Consider the following 20031-nt stretch of genomic DNA (forward strand, 5'->3'; position numbering starts at 1 on the left):
TTTGCCAAAAATAACTGTCATCAAGCATCAATAAAAAAAAAATAGGAAATTAGATATATTAGCAATAAGAACAGATTTTGGACACCATGTTTAATAAATGAATTTAAAGCTCATTTTGGGTAAAATAATTTGAAAGATGTGGTCTTACTTACAATAATGAACGATGGGACAAGAACCTCCCCACATTTGTTACTGCTTGGCCCCAAGTCTGAGCCACCTACAGCCTAAATAAGGAAAATGTATTTTATCTGTTTTCTATTAGGTGCATCATTATAACACTTATAAAGGCGATTATGAGGTTCATTTGACCTTTCCTCTAATTGCTTTTACATTATTTAGATGTGGAGACCGTGTTTAGCCAAAGCAGGTTTTATGCAGCAAACATGGAGGGAAGGAATAAAGTTAAACAATCTAGGCTTGGGGTTGCAAGTTAAAAATCTCAATTTTTTATGAATTAATCTATTTTTTTCCCCATCAAATAGACGGTTAGCTTTTTCAGGTTTTATGACTGTTCTTTAATCTTTTAAGTTTAGTATTTATAGTTTTATTGCATTTCAATATTTCATTGTTTTTTGAGATACATATATGTTCAGTGCATCCTAAATAATACTAATTATCTTAATTTTTTTTTTCTTTTATTATTACCTCCACCTCCATGGCTTTGACCTTCAGCTGTCCTGTATGGCTGCTCTACCCCCCCATCTACCAGTACCACACGCAAACTACTAATTTAAATAAGGCAGATTGCTTTACTTTTGCACCTGTTATTGATTGCATATTCAATCTTCACTAATCCCCCACAAAACACAGACTACTTCCACATAGAGTATTTTGTTTGCACAGGCAATAAGAACTTCTTATTTGGGATCTTAACAGATCAGGCCCAAAATCCACTAATCAGAAAACACAACAAGTTTACATTCCCCTGCTGATGTAACAGAAAGCTCTTCTAAAACATCTCCATTTATAAGCTTGTCTCTTCATTCATCTTTATTAACATATTTTTAAAGCTAAATCTATCCTTCAACAATGTTAATAGTGTTCTACCCAGCAAAAAAAAAAAAAAAAAAAAAATCCCAAATTATATGTGAAAATACTTGTGAATTTCTGCAGAATCTGGCAAAAGCAACATAATAGGCCACATACCAACTCTGACAGACTTAATGACCTGGTGGAATTCCTTTTCTTCAATGTTTTTTGCACCAAATACAATAATTGTTACATTCACCTGCGCTACAACCAGGGAGAGACATTTCTAACGAGCCTTTCAACTGACCAGCGGACCGGCAGTCAACCTTACCATCACTATCATTCATGTCAATACCAGAGGGAATAAGGAAGAACCAAATAACATTGCTCTGCAGCCAGAAAAAGATGAATTGTTCTGGCAGATAGAGATAACCTGAGAAGAAAAGACGATTTTCTAAACGATTGTTCAGCTTCAAAGCAAAAAGCTGTCAAAATATCCAATGATATATTAATGATCAACAGCGATCAAGGAGATTTATAAAGAGATGAGGTGAAAAAACGTATAACAACATTACTGACATCTATCAATCCAGACATAATGAAAAAAATATTTCAACTTTTTTTGGGATTGCAGTGAACCAAATATAAATCCTTTATCTGCACAGAACACTAAAGAAACAGGAAAAACATCAAAAGTACTGCAGGCTTTGTATCCATGGAAAAGTTCCAGAGCAGAACTGCTGCTCCCCCATAAATAAACAACAAAACACGTTCAAAACTTTGCACATTTGCCAACATTTGAATCGTCCTATACTCTGGTTTTATTAACATGTTTTAAATGATCTGAACTGAAGAGTGCAATGAAAATACTTTTTAATTGCACTCTTTCAATTCTGAGCTACAAGAACTGATGCCTGAGTTGACAAGTCATGTTAGTCAGTTAAGGTTCTCAACTCAATTTTCTCTGCTCGAGCTTTACCATCATCTTCAGCATCCATAACAATTAGAGCATCACCAGAGTCAGATAAGTAAGGCTGAATAAATCAGTTTTCTCTCTCCCTGTCGATCCTTGATGTTTTTTTACTTTTAAGGGATACATTAAAATCCATTAACATGTTCTGGGTTTTTAAAGAGCCATCATGCAATGGAAATCACAAGGTTTCTATTGTTATTGGAGGAGAAACAGGCCAAAAGCATCATAGCTCCCCCACCATGCTTTAATATAGGCATGAATTGCCTTTCCACATAGTCATTCCTTAATTTTGTGATGAAATCTGTAAAAGGTCGCACATCTGTCACAGTTTTTACCAAACAAAGTTGTTACCTTTTATTCTCTGTGCCTTAATTGAAATCATTGACCTTATTAAGTGTAGTTATTTTTTTTTTTTTCACAGTACCGTATTATTATTCATATTATTGGTATTTATGTTTTCTAGGAGTAATCTTTCCTTAATTAGCCAGATAGGTTTTTTTAATTTTTCTTATTCATGTTTTAGAAATAAAACATTGGAGAGTGAATGAGTTCGAGTTTTAATGAGCAAATTGAAGGATATTCTTTTACAAATATGCATTTGTTTTCCCCACTTATTTCTGTTTATCACACAGCCCAAAATAATTCCCTTAATCTATCTTTTTTCTCTGATATGTTAGAACTTCAGAGGCATTGCATCAAAATTACATAGTGGATCTTTAAAAGCCAGAAGAAACCTAGCACTTTGTGTCTTTTCTGAGCAGTTTGTGTTTTAATAATTTAGAGCTTCTCTAACTTGCCTGGAGCTCTCGATCCAAGACTGTTTTTTTTCTTTTACAGGATGTTGCATCAGTTGTTTTTTTTTTTAAGAATGATGCACCATTTCAATTAGATCAAAATGCTCTTTAATTTAAGAAGAGAAACAGTGTCCTCCAGAGTTACTGATACCTGAGTAAAAATCTCAGCTATTTAATCACTAACTGGGTCTTAGAATGTTATGTTAACTTTTGGAGTTTCTCAAGGAAAAAAACAACAACACAGGTGATAAAGAAAAAAAAAATGAAAGGGTGATGTTATAGGAAAAGCACAGAGGAGGTTCCCTGGTACTGTGGGCCTGTTCCTCTTCTAAAATCTGCCTGAGCATCAAGAAGAGACCAGGATGTTGAATTTTTCAAATAAAAAGAACCTTCTAAATAAAAACTTAGCAATCTCCACAAAGAAAAAAAAAGAAAACAAAACATAAATGAGTCATTGTTCCCAAATATAATATAAATCAACACAGCAGTGGACTCTAGGGTTATTTTCTATGCTTCAACCTTTTCAGTGTTATAGGAGCAGACCAAGTTTTTTCCTGTTGATAGATGGGGTCACACAAAATATTGAAAGCAAGGATGTCGATAACTTGCACTGACAATTTTGTTGAAAACGATGTTTACACCCAAGGTACAAAAAAACAAGAATTTTTTCCTTACTGTCTGAAATTAAATCAGACTGAATTCAACTATTTTCAATGATCAAAGATAAGCAAAACAATGTCTTAAAACTAACAGCTAGAAGAACGAGACTAGGACTAACTTGTATTTTCTTCAATTTATAAAGTTTATGTACATCTCCATAGTATTGGGTAGATTAGTACGTGATAATACTCGAATCCTCAGGTTTGGTTTGTAGAATATATTATTTCTTAACCATAGAGCCATGCTGAAAGGGATAAAAAAGATAAGGTATTGACTCTTGAAGATCCATAGAAATGGTCTAAAGCTACAGTACAGGCTCAGGAGTTGTCATATACTGTAGGGCAAATGTGTGTGTTGAAAAGATCATGCTATTAAAGCTGTATACTTAAAGATAACAAAGCTCAATACTGTATTTAAATGTGCTGTGGGGAAGTATAGAAAATTAGTTTGATCTAGAAATCCTTCTGTAGATGATTTAAATCCCTCCAGAGTTAGTTTAACCGATTCTTTTACTTTTAATATGAGCCTGGTTAAAATAAAATAATTCTTTGTTCAATGATGTCTGGGTCAACAGTCCTTCTAGAAGCATTCGTAATTAACATCAACAGCTGGAAAGTGAATAGGCTCTTCTTAAACAAAACAGCCTGTAAACAATATGAAATGGGTCAAACTTTTTGGGAATTTTTCCACAAGTTTGGAATTGCTGGAAATTTGGCCCATTCCTCCTGATTTAGCTGATGTAACTTCTTCAGGAATGTAAGTCGCTCTTCTCACAGGTAAAACATGTCTACAAACACACCCACACTCTTATACGCTCGTACCCATGCCTATATGGGACCAGATCATTACTTTGTGATGATCACTGGACAAAACCTAATTAGGTGATATAATTGTGATTATTGCTCATTTTGAGTCTCATTTTAATTGCTGGGTTTGTCAAATTGTGGTTTAATAATTCCAAAGGAACTATCGTTTCTCAGCACTACTTCTTTTTCGAAGTCCACAAGTCTCTACTGTATCAAATACATTAGAATATCAAGCTTCAACCTCCAGACTTTAAAGTAGAGATTGAATTTCCAAGCTTAAATTACCTTTTAGTCTCATTATGTCAGAGAATATTCCTCTAGATTTTTAAGTTTTTACTTCTTAGTAAATCTTGCAAACTAGAGTATTGGCTTCTTCATTTCTGAGTGGCCTTTCGGCCTATATAGGTACAGAGCTATTCTCCCTCTGGATAATCCCACTCGGCTTTATCAAATACCCTCTCCTTTAATTCTGTTCCAGGGTTGATGAACACATTCTGTCTTTTAGCAAATAAAAACAATTCTAATGAAATTATTGACTGAAATGAGGGAAAGTTTAGTCTGATTTTATGTTAGACAGTAGTTATAAAAACAATATTTTTCTAAATAATATGGTCTCTACAGAATAAAAGTACAATAATAAAAAAATTATAAAAATGTAGTGTCAGAGTAACCTGCTGCAATGAAAATGAATTTATTTTTGGAGCATTCTGGGTGCCAGTAATAGCACATGGTGCTGTAGGTTATTGGAATGAGATGAACAATGCGTGCGCTGGAGTTAGAAAGACAAACTGCATTTGTAATGGAACACGTCAGCTCCGGGCTTTGAACTTTATTAGTTTATTGACAGCCCTGAACCCGGTGGCATGGTGGGGTTACATACAGTAGATACAGGCCGGGATCCACAATTAGTCCTAGAATCAATTTTTTTCATAGCTTTTATATCTTTTTACCCTAAACCTTCTGCACAATAATCACTGCCTGATTCACACATTTATTCACGTAAATCCATTCCAGCAGTAAGCAAAGGTTCAAACTGGTGTTGCAGTTGTGTCTAAATATATACTCATAACTAGAGTCTCACAGGAAAACTTTGCTCAGATAGGGCATTAAATGGAGAGCACAGATGGGCTCATTTTGAGATCACAACTAAGACCGTGCAAGCATGAAAGAAGCTTCCTGGATTCTCATCAGAAGCTTTTAATGATCTGTTTTCCCTCATAAATGCAGGATATGAATCTCAGCTAAATGATTTGACTCTCACAATGTTTGAGCTGCACAAATAGCTGCACATCTTTCTGAAATGTTTTCCTGTTGGTGGCACACACTGATCCCAGTAATCTGTGGAGCTTTTGGTATAACTTGCTTCCGTGAAAGGCCTCGGGTGGATGTCATATTCTTAGCCTCAGAAGATTCTGATTTAATTAAACCTCTGAATCAGGACTCATTTCACTCGACCACACAATTACAGCAAAGAGCCCCAGAGAGGAGCAAACGTGCTGAAGTAAAAACCCCGTCCTAGTGTGATTTAATCTTAATAAATGGTTAAAGGATGGAGGGGATTTTTTTTTTTAACTTTAATTGTGTCTTCTCCTCACGGGCCCACATTACCAACGTCTCAGTTATACGCCCACTCAAAATTCAGCTATGAGCAAGATTCAAAAACATGCCCCATTAATGACCTGCCTCTCAGGGTATGTGTACAAATCTGCTGAACTTTTCACATTTTCGTATGTTACAACTACAAATATAATTGTTCAGTTAAATAGTGAATAATTTTAAGGTGGAATAAAACCATCTTTTGATGTAATTCTAGCTTTTTTGTACATAAAGCTGTTATAAAAACAGCTTAAATCCACTCAGATTGGATGAAGAGAATCTGTGAAAATTTCTGTACAAGTCTGGCCACATATTCTTAACTGGATTTAGGTCTGGACTTTGACTAGGCCGTTCTGACACATAAATATACCTTAATTTATGCCGCTGGGATCCAAAGTTTTGCCCAGGTGCTTTTGAACTGTGAACCACTGTAATTAATGAATGGTACAATATATTCTGCCAGCAAAGACAGATGGACAATTACAAAAAAAATTAAAGCAAGATTGTCCCAGATTAAAAAAATTAATTGTTATTTATGATAACAATAATTGATTTAATTGATTAAATCATGTGTACTAGTTATTCGAACTTTGTTAAATACATGAAGCTGTGTTCAAGACTGGACTATGTCACAATCATTTGTCACAATTCTTGCGATTGGCTCCATCTTTTCATCAACTCTAAACAGCTTCCCTGTCCGTTCTGCAGAAGGCCACTCCCACAGCATGATACTACCACCACCATGTTTCTGTCACCACTATGTGAGAAATTTGTGTTCATTGGGTTTTGCTCTGCTCTATTTTCTTACTTGCATGATCTTTTGTAGGTAAAACTAATCAGTTCCAGATTATTTGTTGTTACATCCTTGTCAACTTTTTCATATAAACACATTAAAATCTACAGTTGTAACATGAAAAAATATGCAAAAGTTGAAAGGTTTTAGAAATATTTTCCAAATCACCATGAAGAAGCAAATTACAATTAAGTATGAACCCTTAAAATGTTTGCAGTCTGTCACTTCCACCTCATTATATACCTTTCTTCTGTGATGGTTTGCAGAGCCCCATGTTAAAGTCCACTATTTGGCTCCCAGTGTGGATAGACACAAGATAATTTGGACTATGGCGAAAAGCAACGTGAAGATGAGCAAATAAACATACAAACTTTTGTCAGATTAGACCACATTAGACGCTGTAGATGTCTCTGGGAATGTTAGCCAATGTTTACACAATGGTGAGAAAGAGATGTGCTCAGACAACAGAAAGGGAAACAGCTAGGTACAAAGAAGATCTCTGAAACACTCACACACTCATGCTCACACACTCCTTAATCGGGGAGGTAGGAGATGAGGGGAGGCCAGAGAATCCCGGCGTCTCACCTTCGTTTCTCTCTCCTCCAAGAGAGTCTCGAGCCTCTTTTGAGCAGCCCGGCCCTCGTGGTCGTCGCTGACGATCAGGATGATGTGGTTCCAGTTGAACTCGCGCATCAAATCGAACCAAACGTGCGCTTGGTGGGAGTATGGAGGGACTGTCCGCAGGAAGGATAGATGAATACTCTGAGAACCAAGAAGAACACAAAGTAAAAAGATAGCACATTTTGAAAAGCGCAAAAATTATTAGTAGTTGCTGTAAATAAATGAAACAAGCATCAAGCTGAATGGGTCTTTGGGCCTTATTTACAAAGGAAAAATAGCAGAAATGGGAACTTAAAGGTCCTTTGAATTATATTTCCAAGTTGTTTTTTTCTTTCCAATCTGTGTGATTTTCCCGTTTGGCGGGAAAATGTTCCACATTATGCTGGTGAAGGTTCTCAGTCATGCAGGTCATAGAGATTCCAAAAAATTAAAAACAATCCACTGGACTTGGTTTTCAAGTTTAAAGATGTTTCGCTTCCCATCCAGGAAGCTTTTTCTATTCAAAATGTCAGGAATAGCACCTTCTTTTTGACTCACACCACCCACTGGAGCACAAACTTTCAGTTATCAGAACCTTACAACATCACACTGAGCATGTCCCTACAAAAGCAGAATTGAAGCACAAAGAACAGAAGAAATGCATAAATTCTCTTCAAACCTGTGGATACCCAAACTGGGTGTTTGTCAAATCATCAAGGAAATCCAAAAGACACGCAGCAGAACATAACGGCGAGAGGATCAAGTGCAAAAACATCTCTAGACTCAAGAGGATTTTCTCCAAACACAAAACAGTATAATTCAAACCTAACAAGACCCTTAGACAGAGGCTAGTGCATCCTAAGGACAAAACCCCCAAACCAAATATGAGCAGAGTGGTTTATGCAGTTCAATGCAGTGAGGATGGAATGCTCTGATCTTTATATTGGAGAAACCAAACAACCTCTCAACAAATGCATGGCCTCCTCAGGACCTCCTCTGGACATGGCTCTGCAGTACATCTACACCTTATGGTTAAAGGACATTATTTTGAAGACCAGAATGTTCACATAAAGATAAAGAAAATAGGAGGTTTGAGAGGGGTGTGAAGGAAGCCATCTATGTTAAGAAAGAAAAACCAACCTTAAACAGAGGGAGTGGACTCAGGTTCCAGCTTTCAAAAACGTACAATGCAGCTATTGAGTTAATCTTTTCAGCCAGTACCTTTAACGACCGACCTATAAGAAACTTAGATGGGTATGGGGTATTGCAGTCTTACAAAAGAAGCCAAATGACCCCCATTCCAAAGGGGTGGACCCCTTCACCTGTTCCAATTCACATGTTTTCAACAGAAAAACAAGGCTTTGTTGGGCTACTGTATAAAACCTCAAACTCAACACTATTCCTGACATTTTGAATTGAAAAAGCTTCCTGGATGGGAACCGAAACGTCTTCAAACTCAGAAACCAAATCCAGTGGATTGTTTTTAATTTTTTTCTGGAGTTCCACATTATAGAAATCATATAGAGACCTAAATTAAATTCCGTCTATTAATGTAGCTGAGGAGAAATTGTGATCTCCTTAAATACTTTTTATTGGTAATTTAATGACCATCTCCATTTCTCTTTGTGAAATTCTCCCTCCAATGTTTACATGAAAAACCTTTCCCAAGTATAACAAAAGAGCAACAGAGCAAGACTTCCTTAAAGTTTTTTACGCTCCAGAGTTATCTTTATACTTATCCAATCACTTTTGAGGGTTAATTAATTTGTTTTGTGCATCATAACTTTTTTATCAGGGACAATATTAATGGCAGTCTTCCATTTTTATCTGGAAAGCCATTTAATCTCAGCTCCCCTAATGGACACTGATGGGATGTTTAATCTAGGAAGCTCTTAAAGGCACCCTCAGGGAGCTCCTTAATTCATCACTCTGTGTTGGCTCACCATCCCCCTCTCTGTTTACATCCCTCTCATCCATCACTCACCTTGTCAGAATAGATGGACATGCGAGTGGTGAGCCCCACAACTGGGATACGGTAGAAACCAGCGGTGTAGGAGACGGGCGTTGGAGTGAGATGGTCGCTGGACTGAGGAGGGTGACTCACCAGGATAGCGTAGACCTGCAGAGACACGAAGGAGGGAGAGAAACACTCTGTCACACTGACAGCAAGACATAATTAATAAAAACACTGAGATTATGTTACTTATTTCTTCTTTTAACATTCAAGACGATCCACACAGCAAGTAGACCAGCTGTACTTTATTTAGTGCCCATCTGGTACACAAACTCTACATTAAGCTTTATTTTATTCTTTTTATCTATTAAAAGTTAAAATCTGATAGATATGGCATATTGCAAACTTATGTCAGTCATCCTTCTCTAACCGTTAAAAGTTTGGAGGTGGAAAATTGTTGTAAAATGTAAAAATTTAACTCAATGGATAAAAATAAACATTGTTCACTAAATGTCTATCTAATCAAACAAGTAGGAGGATTAACATAATATCTTAATTGAATTCAGTACAGTTTATTTATGTGGTACCAATTCACAAAACAGAGACAAGCCAATTAGATCATACAGTCAGCTTTGTTCAAAGTTTTCCATCTTAGAAAACCCAGCTGATTCCATCGCCTCTTTGACTTTGCAGGATACACTCCTCCTGGATGAGCATTCGGTGTTATACCATGCAGCTTGATGTGATTAAAACATATCTATTTAAATCATTTTAATCATGTTTGAGAAATATTTCCTGGTCATGTGTTGCAAGGCATGAATTTATGGTTTGTATAATTGCTATAAGTCTAAGTATCTTTTTAATACATTCGCATTAATCAAGTGAAGAGCAAAAATCCCATTGTGAGAAATAAACATTTTACCAAACTATCCATTCTATGATTATTAGGACCCCTAATAGCTGAATGATATGATTTAGTTGGTTGTCAATATAATAAATATGATATTGAACAGAGGCCAACCGTTCTGCTACTCTACAAAAATAGAGAGAAACATAAGAGACATTTCAAGTGGGCCAGGAAATGGCAAGAGGATGAGAGCCACCCTCCAAAATTTGCTGATGTCTATGAGCACGGAAAGGTTGAACAATGACCCATAATGATGATAGTTTTTCTCTCCTCAGTGTACTCTTAGCAGGATGGTGAGAAAAGTTCTCACTTTTGGAAAACTGCAGCAGAAAGTGACATCTTTAGGTCATCCAGTCCCTGCTGCAACTAGAGGTAGTTGGAGAACCCAAAACTTTTTCTCAAATAAGAACTTCTTTATGTTTTTTTAACTCATAAAAAATAAGAAAGCAGTCATTAAAAAGTACCCAAGTAAAAGTGAAGAATTTCTTTGTAAAATAACTACTCAAGTAATGAATAATTCTTGGTTTAATGCATCCGATTTAATGTTTAAAATTAAGTAATCAGATAGAGTTACATACAATTTCTGGTGTTTCAAAGCATCAAAATAAAAAAAAAAAATAAACTAAATAACATGATTATAGAATAACTACCCTCTCAAAGATAAACATCTGGAGCACACTTAACCTGGGAACTCAGCGTTTGGGACAGATGAGCCTAAACTCTGCTTCTTGGACTTCATGTTCTGAAAAGCACAGTTAACAGTGAGAGCTGAAGGTTCCTTTTCTAATCGCGTCCAATGAACTGAACCGGTACTAGAACTTCACTCCTTAGTGAAGTTACACTACTGTTTATGCTCTAAAAACATTCTAAATAACTTTGTTTTGAGTAAATTCTGGATGCTACCCACTCAGGACACTTGGAATACATTGGACGAGCAGTATGGAGGAATATTGACACGTTTTTTGTGGACTTTTATGGACCTTTCTGCCTCGGTCACCATAGACCTCCATTATTTGAATGTCAGCAGACAGCAAGAAGCCTCCCAGATCTCCAGATGCATTTGAGATATCAAAAAAGTACTTCAGAGTGTTGTTCAGCATGGGGGTGAGTAGAAAATGAAGGCTAATCATGTTTTGGGTGTACTATTCCTTTAAGTTTGGAGCTTCATGGATAAGGCTTTGAATACTTGCTGCTAAAAAACTCAAAGCTGTGAATACTTTCCTGATCCACTTTTCAAAACATAATTCCTTCCTCCTGTTTTACTTATTAAATATCAACATCTTGGACATGCATTTAATCTTTTTATAGTCTACCCCTTTGAATGTTATGATATGAATTAGTATCTCTATTACTGGTGTTAATTTATGCCAGATTAGTCAGAAATTTGGGTTTCTCTATTAGATATTATACGGTAAAGTACCTGTTAAGTTAAGTTAAGTTAGGATTCTTTTCCAAAAGCCTAGGGAACTGGTTTTCTTAAGAATAAGGCAAAACTACTTGGAGAGAAGAGCATATTAAAACAATCTGGCTTTTCCTAGGAAACTAAAATCAGAGTCTTTTAATATGTCAATGTTGTGTCAATAATGCACATTTGACCAGATTTACAAATAAATGGTTTACCAGATATAAAATCAACCTTAATTTAGAAACATCTCCAAATCTTAGCGTTTGACCACTTTTCTTTATACTTTGGTTGTTTTTATGTAATAAAATAAGTACTGTTTCCTACTCACTTATCTTCATTGTCATTTAGATTTGCATAAAAAAAATATTTTGTGATGTAATTTGTTTCTTTTTAGGTGAAGAAAAAAATCAAGAGGATCAAAATGAATCCTAAAAGAAGTAGAAAAGATAAATATGATGAAGTAAACGGCTTAAAACATGACAGAAATGATGGCATTAAGTAAATGTCATCACATTGTAGCACCAGTGAACCTAATTTTGTTCTGTAAGTAATGTTCATTGGATTAAAAAATGCCAAAGCTGTTTTTGTCGTATGATTTTGCAGTTTTCTAAGTCATCAAAAGCTGCTTATGAAATCTAGGAGAATTACAGCCTTTACCATCTGCAGCCTATATCCAGCCATTCTGTTAGACATCTGTTTTTCTACCTGGACAAAATAAAGTAGACTTGTGATCTCTTATTAAAGCTCAAACTAATCTGGGATGTTGCATAAAAGGTTCAAAATAACATTTCTGAACCACAACTGTCTGGAAGGATATTAGTCATGCAGGAGAAGGTCTTTTGTTCATCCTTGTGGGTGTTTGGGTTTAAAAACAAGAGTTGGGGGAGGAGACGCCTCAGAGTTGGGGAGGGAGGGGGGATAAGGTTGGCATAGATGTGCCGGCACGGATTATTGGATGGAGCAGCCCGTATGGCTGGGTCAAAAATGAGGTCTTCCTTCCAAGGAATGCTCGCAGGCAGCTCTTCTCTTCCATCTGCCACTGTGTCCTTATCACCTACAAGCTAATCTCATCTGATTAAACTCCCCATAGACTTTCTGTCCAGTTTAGATGGGGTTTTGTTCTCATTTGCACATCAGGAGAGTGTGAGAGCTGCTGTTGAGTGTTTTGGGTTAACGTGTGGTGATGGGATGGGACAGGGCTGTTTTACAAGCCTGCATTAGTTAGAAGCAATAAACCAAGCAGAAGATATGGAAGAAGCACTAAACCTGTGGGTGTTCTTTCTTTTCTTTTGTTTTTTGCATAAAGCCTAATTATGTGTGTAGGAGAGACATTCGTGCCTCAGCTCAGTGTGACATAACGCTTTTATAAACGTGCACTTCATGCATTAATTTAGAGCAGAAATATTCATACCTTACAAAATAGTTTTGACATTTTGTTTCTTTACAATTTCAACCTTCATTAGGGTGTGCTTTTGTCAGTTCTTTGGCTTACATTAACGTGCCGCAGAGCCTAAATACAAAGGGCAATGAGTTTGTGCATTTTTAAAAACCTTTTCTTTTTGAAATCTTTTAAGTCTAAAAATTGTGTGTGTTCAGATTCACGAAGTCAGTATTTTGTAGAATAATCTTTTACCGCTTCTACCAATTTTTATGGTTTCTATTTTTAGGTCCTGTAGGGCAAATTCTCATATGGATCTAGTTCTGCAATGGACTGGCGACCTGTCCAGGATGTACCCCGCCTCTTACCCCTAGACAGCTGGAGATAGGCACCACAGCCCATCATGACCCTAGCTGAGATAAAGCATGACAGAAAATGGATGGATCTAGTTCCAGACTTTAACTAGGCCATTCTAACACACAAATGTGCTTTTATTAAACTACTTAGCTATCAAACGAAAGTATTTCTTTCCACAAACTGTGCACTAGGTTCTTGGAAACAGCAATTTGTGAACAGCCAACTTTCTAGACTGGACCCTCCAATAACTGCAGGAAATATGCCACAAAATTAGCATAACACTTTTTTAAATCTAACATTCATGTGTCAAACCGAATTTGAATTTTCTCAGTGGCTTTGACTAATAAAAAGATAAACGAGCAGAAAAATGCTTAAAACGCTTAAAGATTTGCTGTGTGTTTTGTTTTCACCCCACCTCTGCCTCAGTTAGGTTAGTATAACTAGAGGCTGTTCTTTTCCTTTTAATCTTTGGAAAAATAGCTTAAGCTCAGAAGTCTTGTCACAGTTTTGTTGTTAGATTTAATTTTAAACTTGACTGTACCATTCATGAATAGGATTTGATCTAAAATCATTCCATTTTAGCTGTGGATATGTTTAGCTCTTGCACAGTTTTTCCTTCCACTTAACTTTCCACTTATCTGCTTGGAAACTTGGCAGATTTTGTTTAGCTTTCTTAAAGAAATTGTAAGTCTTCCAGGTTAGGTATTGCTTGTTAAGTTGGTCTAACAAATCTTCTGCAACTTCTAAATATCTGGAATCTTTTCCTAAGCAGTCTCTTAAAATCTTGATTAGCAAATCATTTTATCAAAATTGCTTTCATATTGTTATGTAATATGTCACCATAGTTAATTTGGGAAACTCGTCAACTTTTTAGTAAAGTTTGTCTTATCTGACTACATAACTTTCCTTCTCCTCTCTTTGATTTTGTTGATCCCAAATCAGCTGTCAACAAAAGTAGGAGAGGAGCTACCAGGAGAAGGTAGAATCCAACCAAGAAAGACATTTGCCCTGACAGTATTTTTTTTTTAAAACATCACATCAGTGAAATTCTCCCCTGCAAGCCTTTAGAGCCGTCATCTTCTCTTGCCTTCAAACTCAGTTTAAGGAAAAAACTTTTTCAGATCAGAACTGCATTAGATGTTTTTAACATTACATGGATTCTCTTTTTAAATGTATTAAATACATAGTGGCTGTATTTGTCCAATTACTGTATACTGTCTCCATTTGTTCTCATGCTATCATATTGTTGAAGACCACTGAAGGGAAATAGCTTGTCTTACTCGGGGACATTTAATGGTAATTAGTTTATAACTATAATGAAAAACCTAGCTTTTTAAGAAATAAATTAAACATAACATGGTCAAAACATAACATCCCTTTGAGAAACTATGTTGAGATTTTCTGTACCTAAAGGAGTAATAAGAAAAACACAAAAAAAGGAGCTGGAAACTCTCAGCAGGAAGCAGTGTTTGTCTTTAGACTCCCTTCAGTTAGTATTCGTAGGAGAACATTTATATCGATTATCAGACAACAGATATAGATCTGGACTTAGACCGTGCCATTCTAATACCAAAATCTGCTTTTATCTATCTAATTGTATCTCTGGTTGTATTCTGAGGGTTGCCATCTTGCTTAAGGTGAACCTAAACCTCCAGTTTCAGGTTTTTTTGCAGCCTCTAACAGATTATCATCCAGAAATGTTCTTTTTACCATCCATCTTCTCACCAACTCTGATCAACTTCTTTGTCCTTGGTGAAGAGAAACATTCCCACAGCATGGTGCTGCCACCACCATGTTTCACTAAGGCTATGCTGTTTTCTGAGAAATGTGCAGTGCAAATTTACTGCAATTTGAAGATTGGACAGATGAGAACAAAATAACTATTTTTCCCTGTGTAACTTTTTGCAATCCCCTACATGTCTTGTGGTAAACTGCAAACAGAATGTGTGACATTTCTAAACAGTCTATTATGGTTTGTGTTTCTTTCAAGTTTTTGATTTTACTGTTCTTGCCTATGTTTACTTTTAGAATTTTGTTTTTTGACTTTGCATTAAACCTGTTATTAGTTTTCCTTTTTGGGTCCTGCCATATCCTGTCATTTTGCCATTAGGGGTTTGACATATCAGGTTTTTTTTTTTTTTTTTTTTACCATTTTGTCAGTTGTTTTCTAGAATTTAAAGAATAAATAAATGCTGCTGGATCCATTACATGCCACTTTTCTCATGTTAATCTATATGAAATCTCAAAGTCTTATCTTGTTTTCTCTCTTTGACACAGCTATATCCAATGTCATATAGTTCAATATAAAATGCAGATAAAATGTATTAAAGAATAGGGTTCTAGTGTGATAAAGCTGGGAAAGTATTTGTGTAGTTTTTAATATTTTGTTAATTACATTTAATTTCATGTTTTAGTGCAAAAGTAATGAAATGAATAACCCTCAGAGTTTTTTATTTTATTTTGCACATTAAGATATGTTTGCCCTAAACTATTTTAAACCATCAGCTGCAGACTCTTGATGCAGACATGTTGGATGACGTTTAGCAGATTTTCACCCCTGACCTGCTCCTGTGCACTTCAGTAGATCTGCAGCTGTGTGCCCAGAATGTGGGGCGATCCCATCATATGAAATCCGCCTCAAACCAAAGGCTATTTTTGAATGGCTGAGCAGAAAGATCTGTGGGGAGCTTGTCATATTGAAGCAACACAAAGTGGGAAAAAAAAATATATATATTTTTTATATATTGATGTTTTAATTTTCTCGGTACTGGAGAAATACTTTCAACATAAACAAAAGTTGATGCATTTTAATAACTGAATACAAAAAGGGAAACTTGTATCATAACAAGGGTTGTTAAAGTTAAAAATGTTTTGAATGTTTTTTGGGATTTTTAGTCCACAAATAATTCAACCCCCACAATTCCATTAGGGTGGCATTTCACCACTAAAAAGGAATGTAAAAAAAAAAAAATAATAAAAAAAAAAACAGGCAATGTGAGTCTTCTGAACAAGATGATCACATACGTCACAGCGCATGCACTTAGAACTAGGTTGTTCTTCCTTTTGCAGGAATTATTGCGTCAGTGCAGAGCAGCTCTGAAGTGATCAGCCTCTGGTTCTGCTGCAGCGTAATGGAAACCCAGGTTGTTTTGACGGTTTTTAGGTCATCTCCATTTATGTTTCTGGTGTGTCTTCATTGGTTCTTTATGTAAATCCCTTTATTGTCCCACAATGGGGAAATTCACTCTCTGTATTTGACCCATCCCCTTGGGGAGCAGTGGGCTGCCATTGTGTGGCGCCCGGGGAGCAGTGGGGGTTAAGGGTTTTGCTCAGGAACCCAGAGTGGAGAGGTTTATAGGGATTCTGTCAGGCAGATTTTTGGTCAGTCATGTAGAATAAAATAAACTGGTGATTAAACTTATTTTTGGTACATGTAGGAAAATACAATCTTGCTGGAAATGAAATCCTCATCTTCATCAACCTTGTCAGCAGAAGGTAACTTGAAATACTCTAAAATGTTCTGGTAGTTAGCTGCATTGACTTTGGGCTTTCGAAGACCTATAGACCAACACAAGCAAATGGGATGGCTGCCCAAATCATCACTGGCTGCTAGGATTACACTGGACTTCGTGTTTTGTAGATTCTGATCCTCTTTACTGTTTCTCTAGACTCTGAAGCTGTTTTGTTTTGGGTTAAGAAGTGTCTTCTCTACAAAGGAATGCATTATTTGTCTGTATTAGTTTCTTTCCCCTTACCTTTCCATTTATATCAGAGGATGCAGCACAGTGAACAGCTACGTAATTTGTTTGGAAATTACCTTTTAAGGCAAATCCTTATTTCAAATTTTTTTTTAAATTTCAATCTTTTTCTACCTTTTTGTTGCTCTTATTTTTTTTAATCATCCACGAAACGGAATTCTGAGCTGAAAGATTAACAATCGACAGGATTGCAAGTGTGACCTGCATCCCTGCGTGTAATTTTACTCTGCAGTTCCACCGATTGAAATAAATTACTAAAATAAATAATCTTTTTTTTTATTATTGCGACCAACATTGGGTTTTGAGAGAAGCGATTTGGCTCTGTACAGAAAGTCCTTGTGTCAGGAAGCAGATCTAGCTCCCTGTCCAAAAAACACAATAATCAGCTGCACCTTAAACATGTTTCCTGTTACTAATGTCAAGACAATAAAGGGAGTTTTGTGTGTTTTACACCAGTTAAGAAAAAAAATTCTGAGCACTGAGCAAATTTGATTAAAAATTTAAAACATAGTTTGAGATACATTCTTTTGGAGATAACATCATGATAACCTTTGCATTTCTAGACTTCAAGATAAATTAGTCCACCTTTATGTAAAACTTAATATTTGGACAGCATGAACTGAAATGTCATTCAGTACTCAGAAATTCTGTATAACCTTTTTTGGTTTTGGTTCATTGACTTCTGTAAATTTTTATTTCCTTTTTTTTTTTAGGGGGAATTAGATATTGAAGATCCCGGGTATCAGAAAACTGGACTCCTTAGGTGTTATGTTTGCAAGAAGAGCCACTGATCGAAATGCAGCTGTGATTTATTACCAGAACAGCCTGATCTCATGGAGTGAGTCGGACTCGAAGGAGGCAGCTGTAAGCCCTACCTGGCTGGAGATGAGGTCCTCGCACACCGACAGAGCCATCTGGATGGCGTTAGCCTTGTGCGTTACGGAGATGGCGTTCAGTTTGAACTTGTCCCGGCCGTAGACCTGGTTAGCCTGGTTCACGGCATCCTTGAAGACCTGCTCGTATCTCTTCTGGCTCAGGACGGCCCCGATGTTCACGATCTTTGGTTCGCAGCCGGCCCGCGCGCAGGAGCACGAGAGGAGCACCGCCAGCAGAAACAGACGCATCGCGTGGAGCGCCAAACCGCACAGCACAGCCCGGTCCCTTTTCTCCGCGGTGGTGACTCGACTCGGCTCGGTCTGAAGAAGGCGGGCGCGATCCAGGTGGGCGACGAGAGCGAAGGGAGGGGGAGCCCCGAAAAAGGAAAGAGGAAGGCTGGAGATAAAAGCTGGTTATGTGCAATGCGGAGGAATGTGCATGATCGTATCAGGAGCAGACTGTCAAACCAACAAACTGCATCCTCCACCTTTTTTTTTTCTCCCTCCCCTGCAAAACTGCCTCTTTAAAAAAGGCACAAAAAACGAACTAATTCATCGCTCCAGCTTTCACACTTCGCCCCCGCCTTTGGACTGTATCCCTCCATCCAGCCGGATCCTCCGAACTGCGTCTGGGACTGAGCTGGTGCTGTCCTTGGTGCTGACAGCTGTGCATGCGCGCGCTGATGATAGGTTGCTGCGCGCTCCCGCTGGATCTGCTTCATTCACTACGATAGCGGTGCGCGTTGGCAGTCAGTTTCTGTAGTTACACCGCTCACATTAAAAATGGATGTATTATAGAGACACAAATCACCAAATGCAGGAAAAAAATGCTGCTTATCAGATTTTTTTAGGAAGTGAATCAGACATGAACTGGAAGTCTTTGTAGTATTGTCTTGTCTTTTGATGCTTGTGCGCTGTACTCTATTTTATTCATGAGTTAAAAAAAAAAAAAAAAAGGTCCACTGTAAAAAGAGCAAGAGGCCATGAAAATATTCACTCCATTGGTGCACTATGCAACAGAAAGTACCAAAAAGACACATTCTAATCAATAAAAAAAAGCTTCAATAATACATAAAATACAATTCTAATCAATTCATAACAGTGCATATGTTATGTGCGCTTGATTTACAAAAAAAACTGATATAACCCATACTACTCCCAGAAATGATGAAAGCGTCAATAAAACTTAAACTATAAAGTCCGTAACAATAATTTTAAATGAACTAAATCTGTTAGAAATGTCTCCTGTAATAGACCCAGAGATTTGTTTAACTGCACAAGAACAGCATTAGCCCTGTCCACTAATACTGCTTAGCTTGGTTTTACACAACTAAAGAAATAGGTTATAAATCTCACAAAAAAAAATTATAAAACAAACATATGTAATTCGCTTTTAACATAAAATCTGAATCTAATCCGAATTCTGTATTTTTCAGTGAGTTTTTTCATTAACTTTTGTTTTTTCTATACTGCTACTGTTTTTAGGTGTACCTGCTTTTATTGGCATTTACTCCTGTTTTTCCGCACAGTTGCATAAAAAGTAAAGAATAAAGAGTGTTTTGATTTAAAGCGTGAACAAAGAGTAGTTTATTTTTCCTAAAGAAATACCACCTGCTTTCTATGCCTGGAAATGAACCAAACCTCATTAATCAAGTGAGCACTGCTTGTCTTTTTTCTCTCCTGAACATTTAGAGACAGAAAGTAAACACAAATAAAGCCGAATAAACAGAGTGTAGGTACTTAGTATCTTCACAGTCTATCTGCCTCCTTTTGTTAAAGCTATTGCCGGGATGCAGCCTGCAGCCTGTACAGATATGAGCCGAATCAGTCTCCTGGTTGCCTTGGAAACAAGCATTTTACAACCAGTACATCCACAGTGGAGCTCTCTACACTGGTGAAATTATAAGGGCATACAATGAGTTTATTCATCCCACCAAGAGAAAGGGAAATGTTGTTCAGCAACAAAACCAAGGTATTCACAGCTGTAGATTTCTTTCACTTGTTCACGAGAAACATCAAACTTTATAGCATTTATTGTTTTTTTATTTTTATTTTATTTCTAATGAAATAGAGATTTTTTTTTTCACACAAGAATAAGTTGGATGGGTATTTGCCTTCAGCCTTTCTGTCAGTTTTGCTAATTTAGAAGCTCATTTAAATTTGAAGAAGAATATGTAAATATAATCTCAGCAGGATATAAGTTCGT

The 20031-nt window shown here is 36.6% G+C and overlaps 1 protein-coding gene across 6 annotated transcripts in view; it reads right to left on the minus strand.

Moving 5' to 3' along the window:
* Positions 1–18074, minus strand: part of LOC107102417 (glutamate receptor ionotropic, NMDA 1) — a 58001-nt gene extending 39927 nt beyond the window's left edge. For all 6 annotated transcript variants that reach the window (XM_015401754.1, XM_015401733.1, XM_015401761.1 and 3 more), the window contains exons 1-3: positions 17826–18074; positions 9176–9310; positions 7177–7353 (exon numbers count right to left, since the gene is read on the minus strand). In XM_015401754.1, the coding sequence (XP_015257240.1) occupies positions 7177–7353; positions 9176–9310; positions 17826–18074 (561 nt within the window). The remainder of the gene's footprint in view (positions 1–7176; positions 7354–9175; positions 9311–17825) is intronic.
* Positions 18075–20031: the final 1957 nt, after the last annotated feature.

This window comes from Cyprinodon variegatus, unplaced genomic scaffold (genome assembly GCF_000732505.1).
Source record: "Cyprinodon variegatus isolate N-32 unplaced genomic scaffold, C_variegatus-1.0 Scaffold32, whole genome shotgun sequence".
NCBI lineage: Eukaryota > Metazoa > Chordata > Actinopteri > Cyprinodontiformes > Cyprinodontidae > Cyprinodon > Cyprinodon variegatus.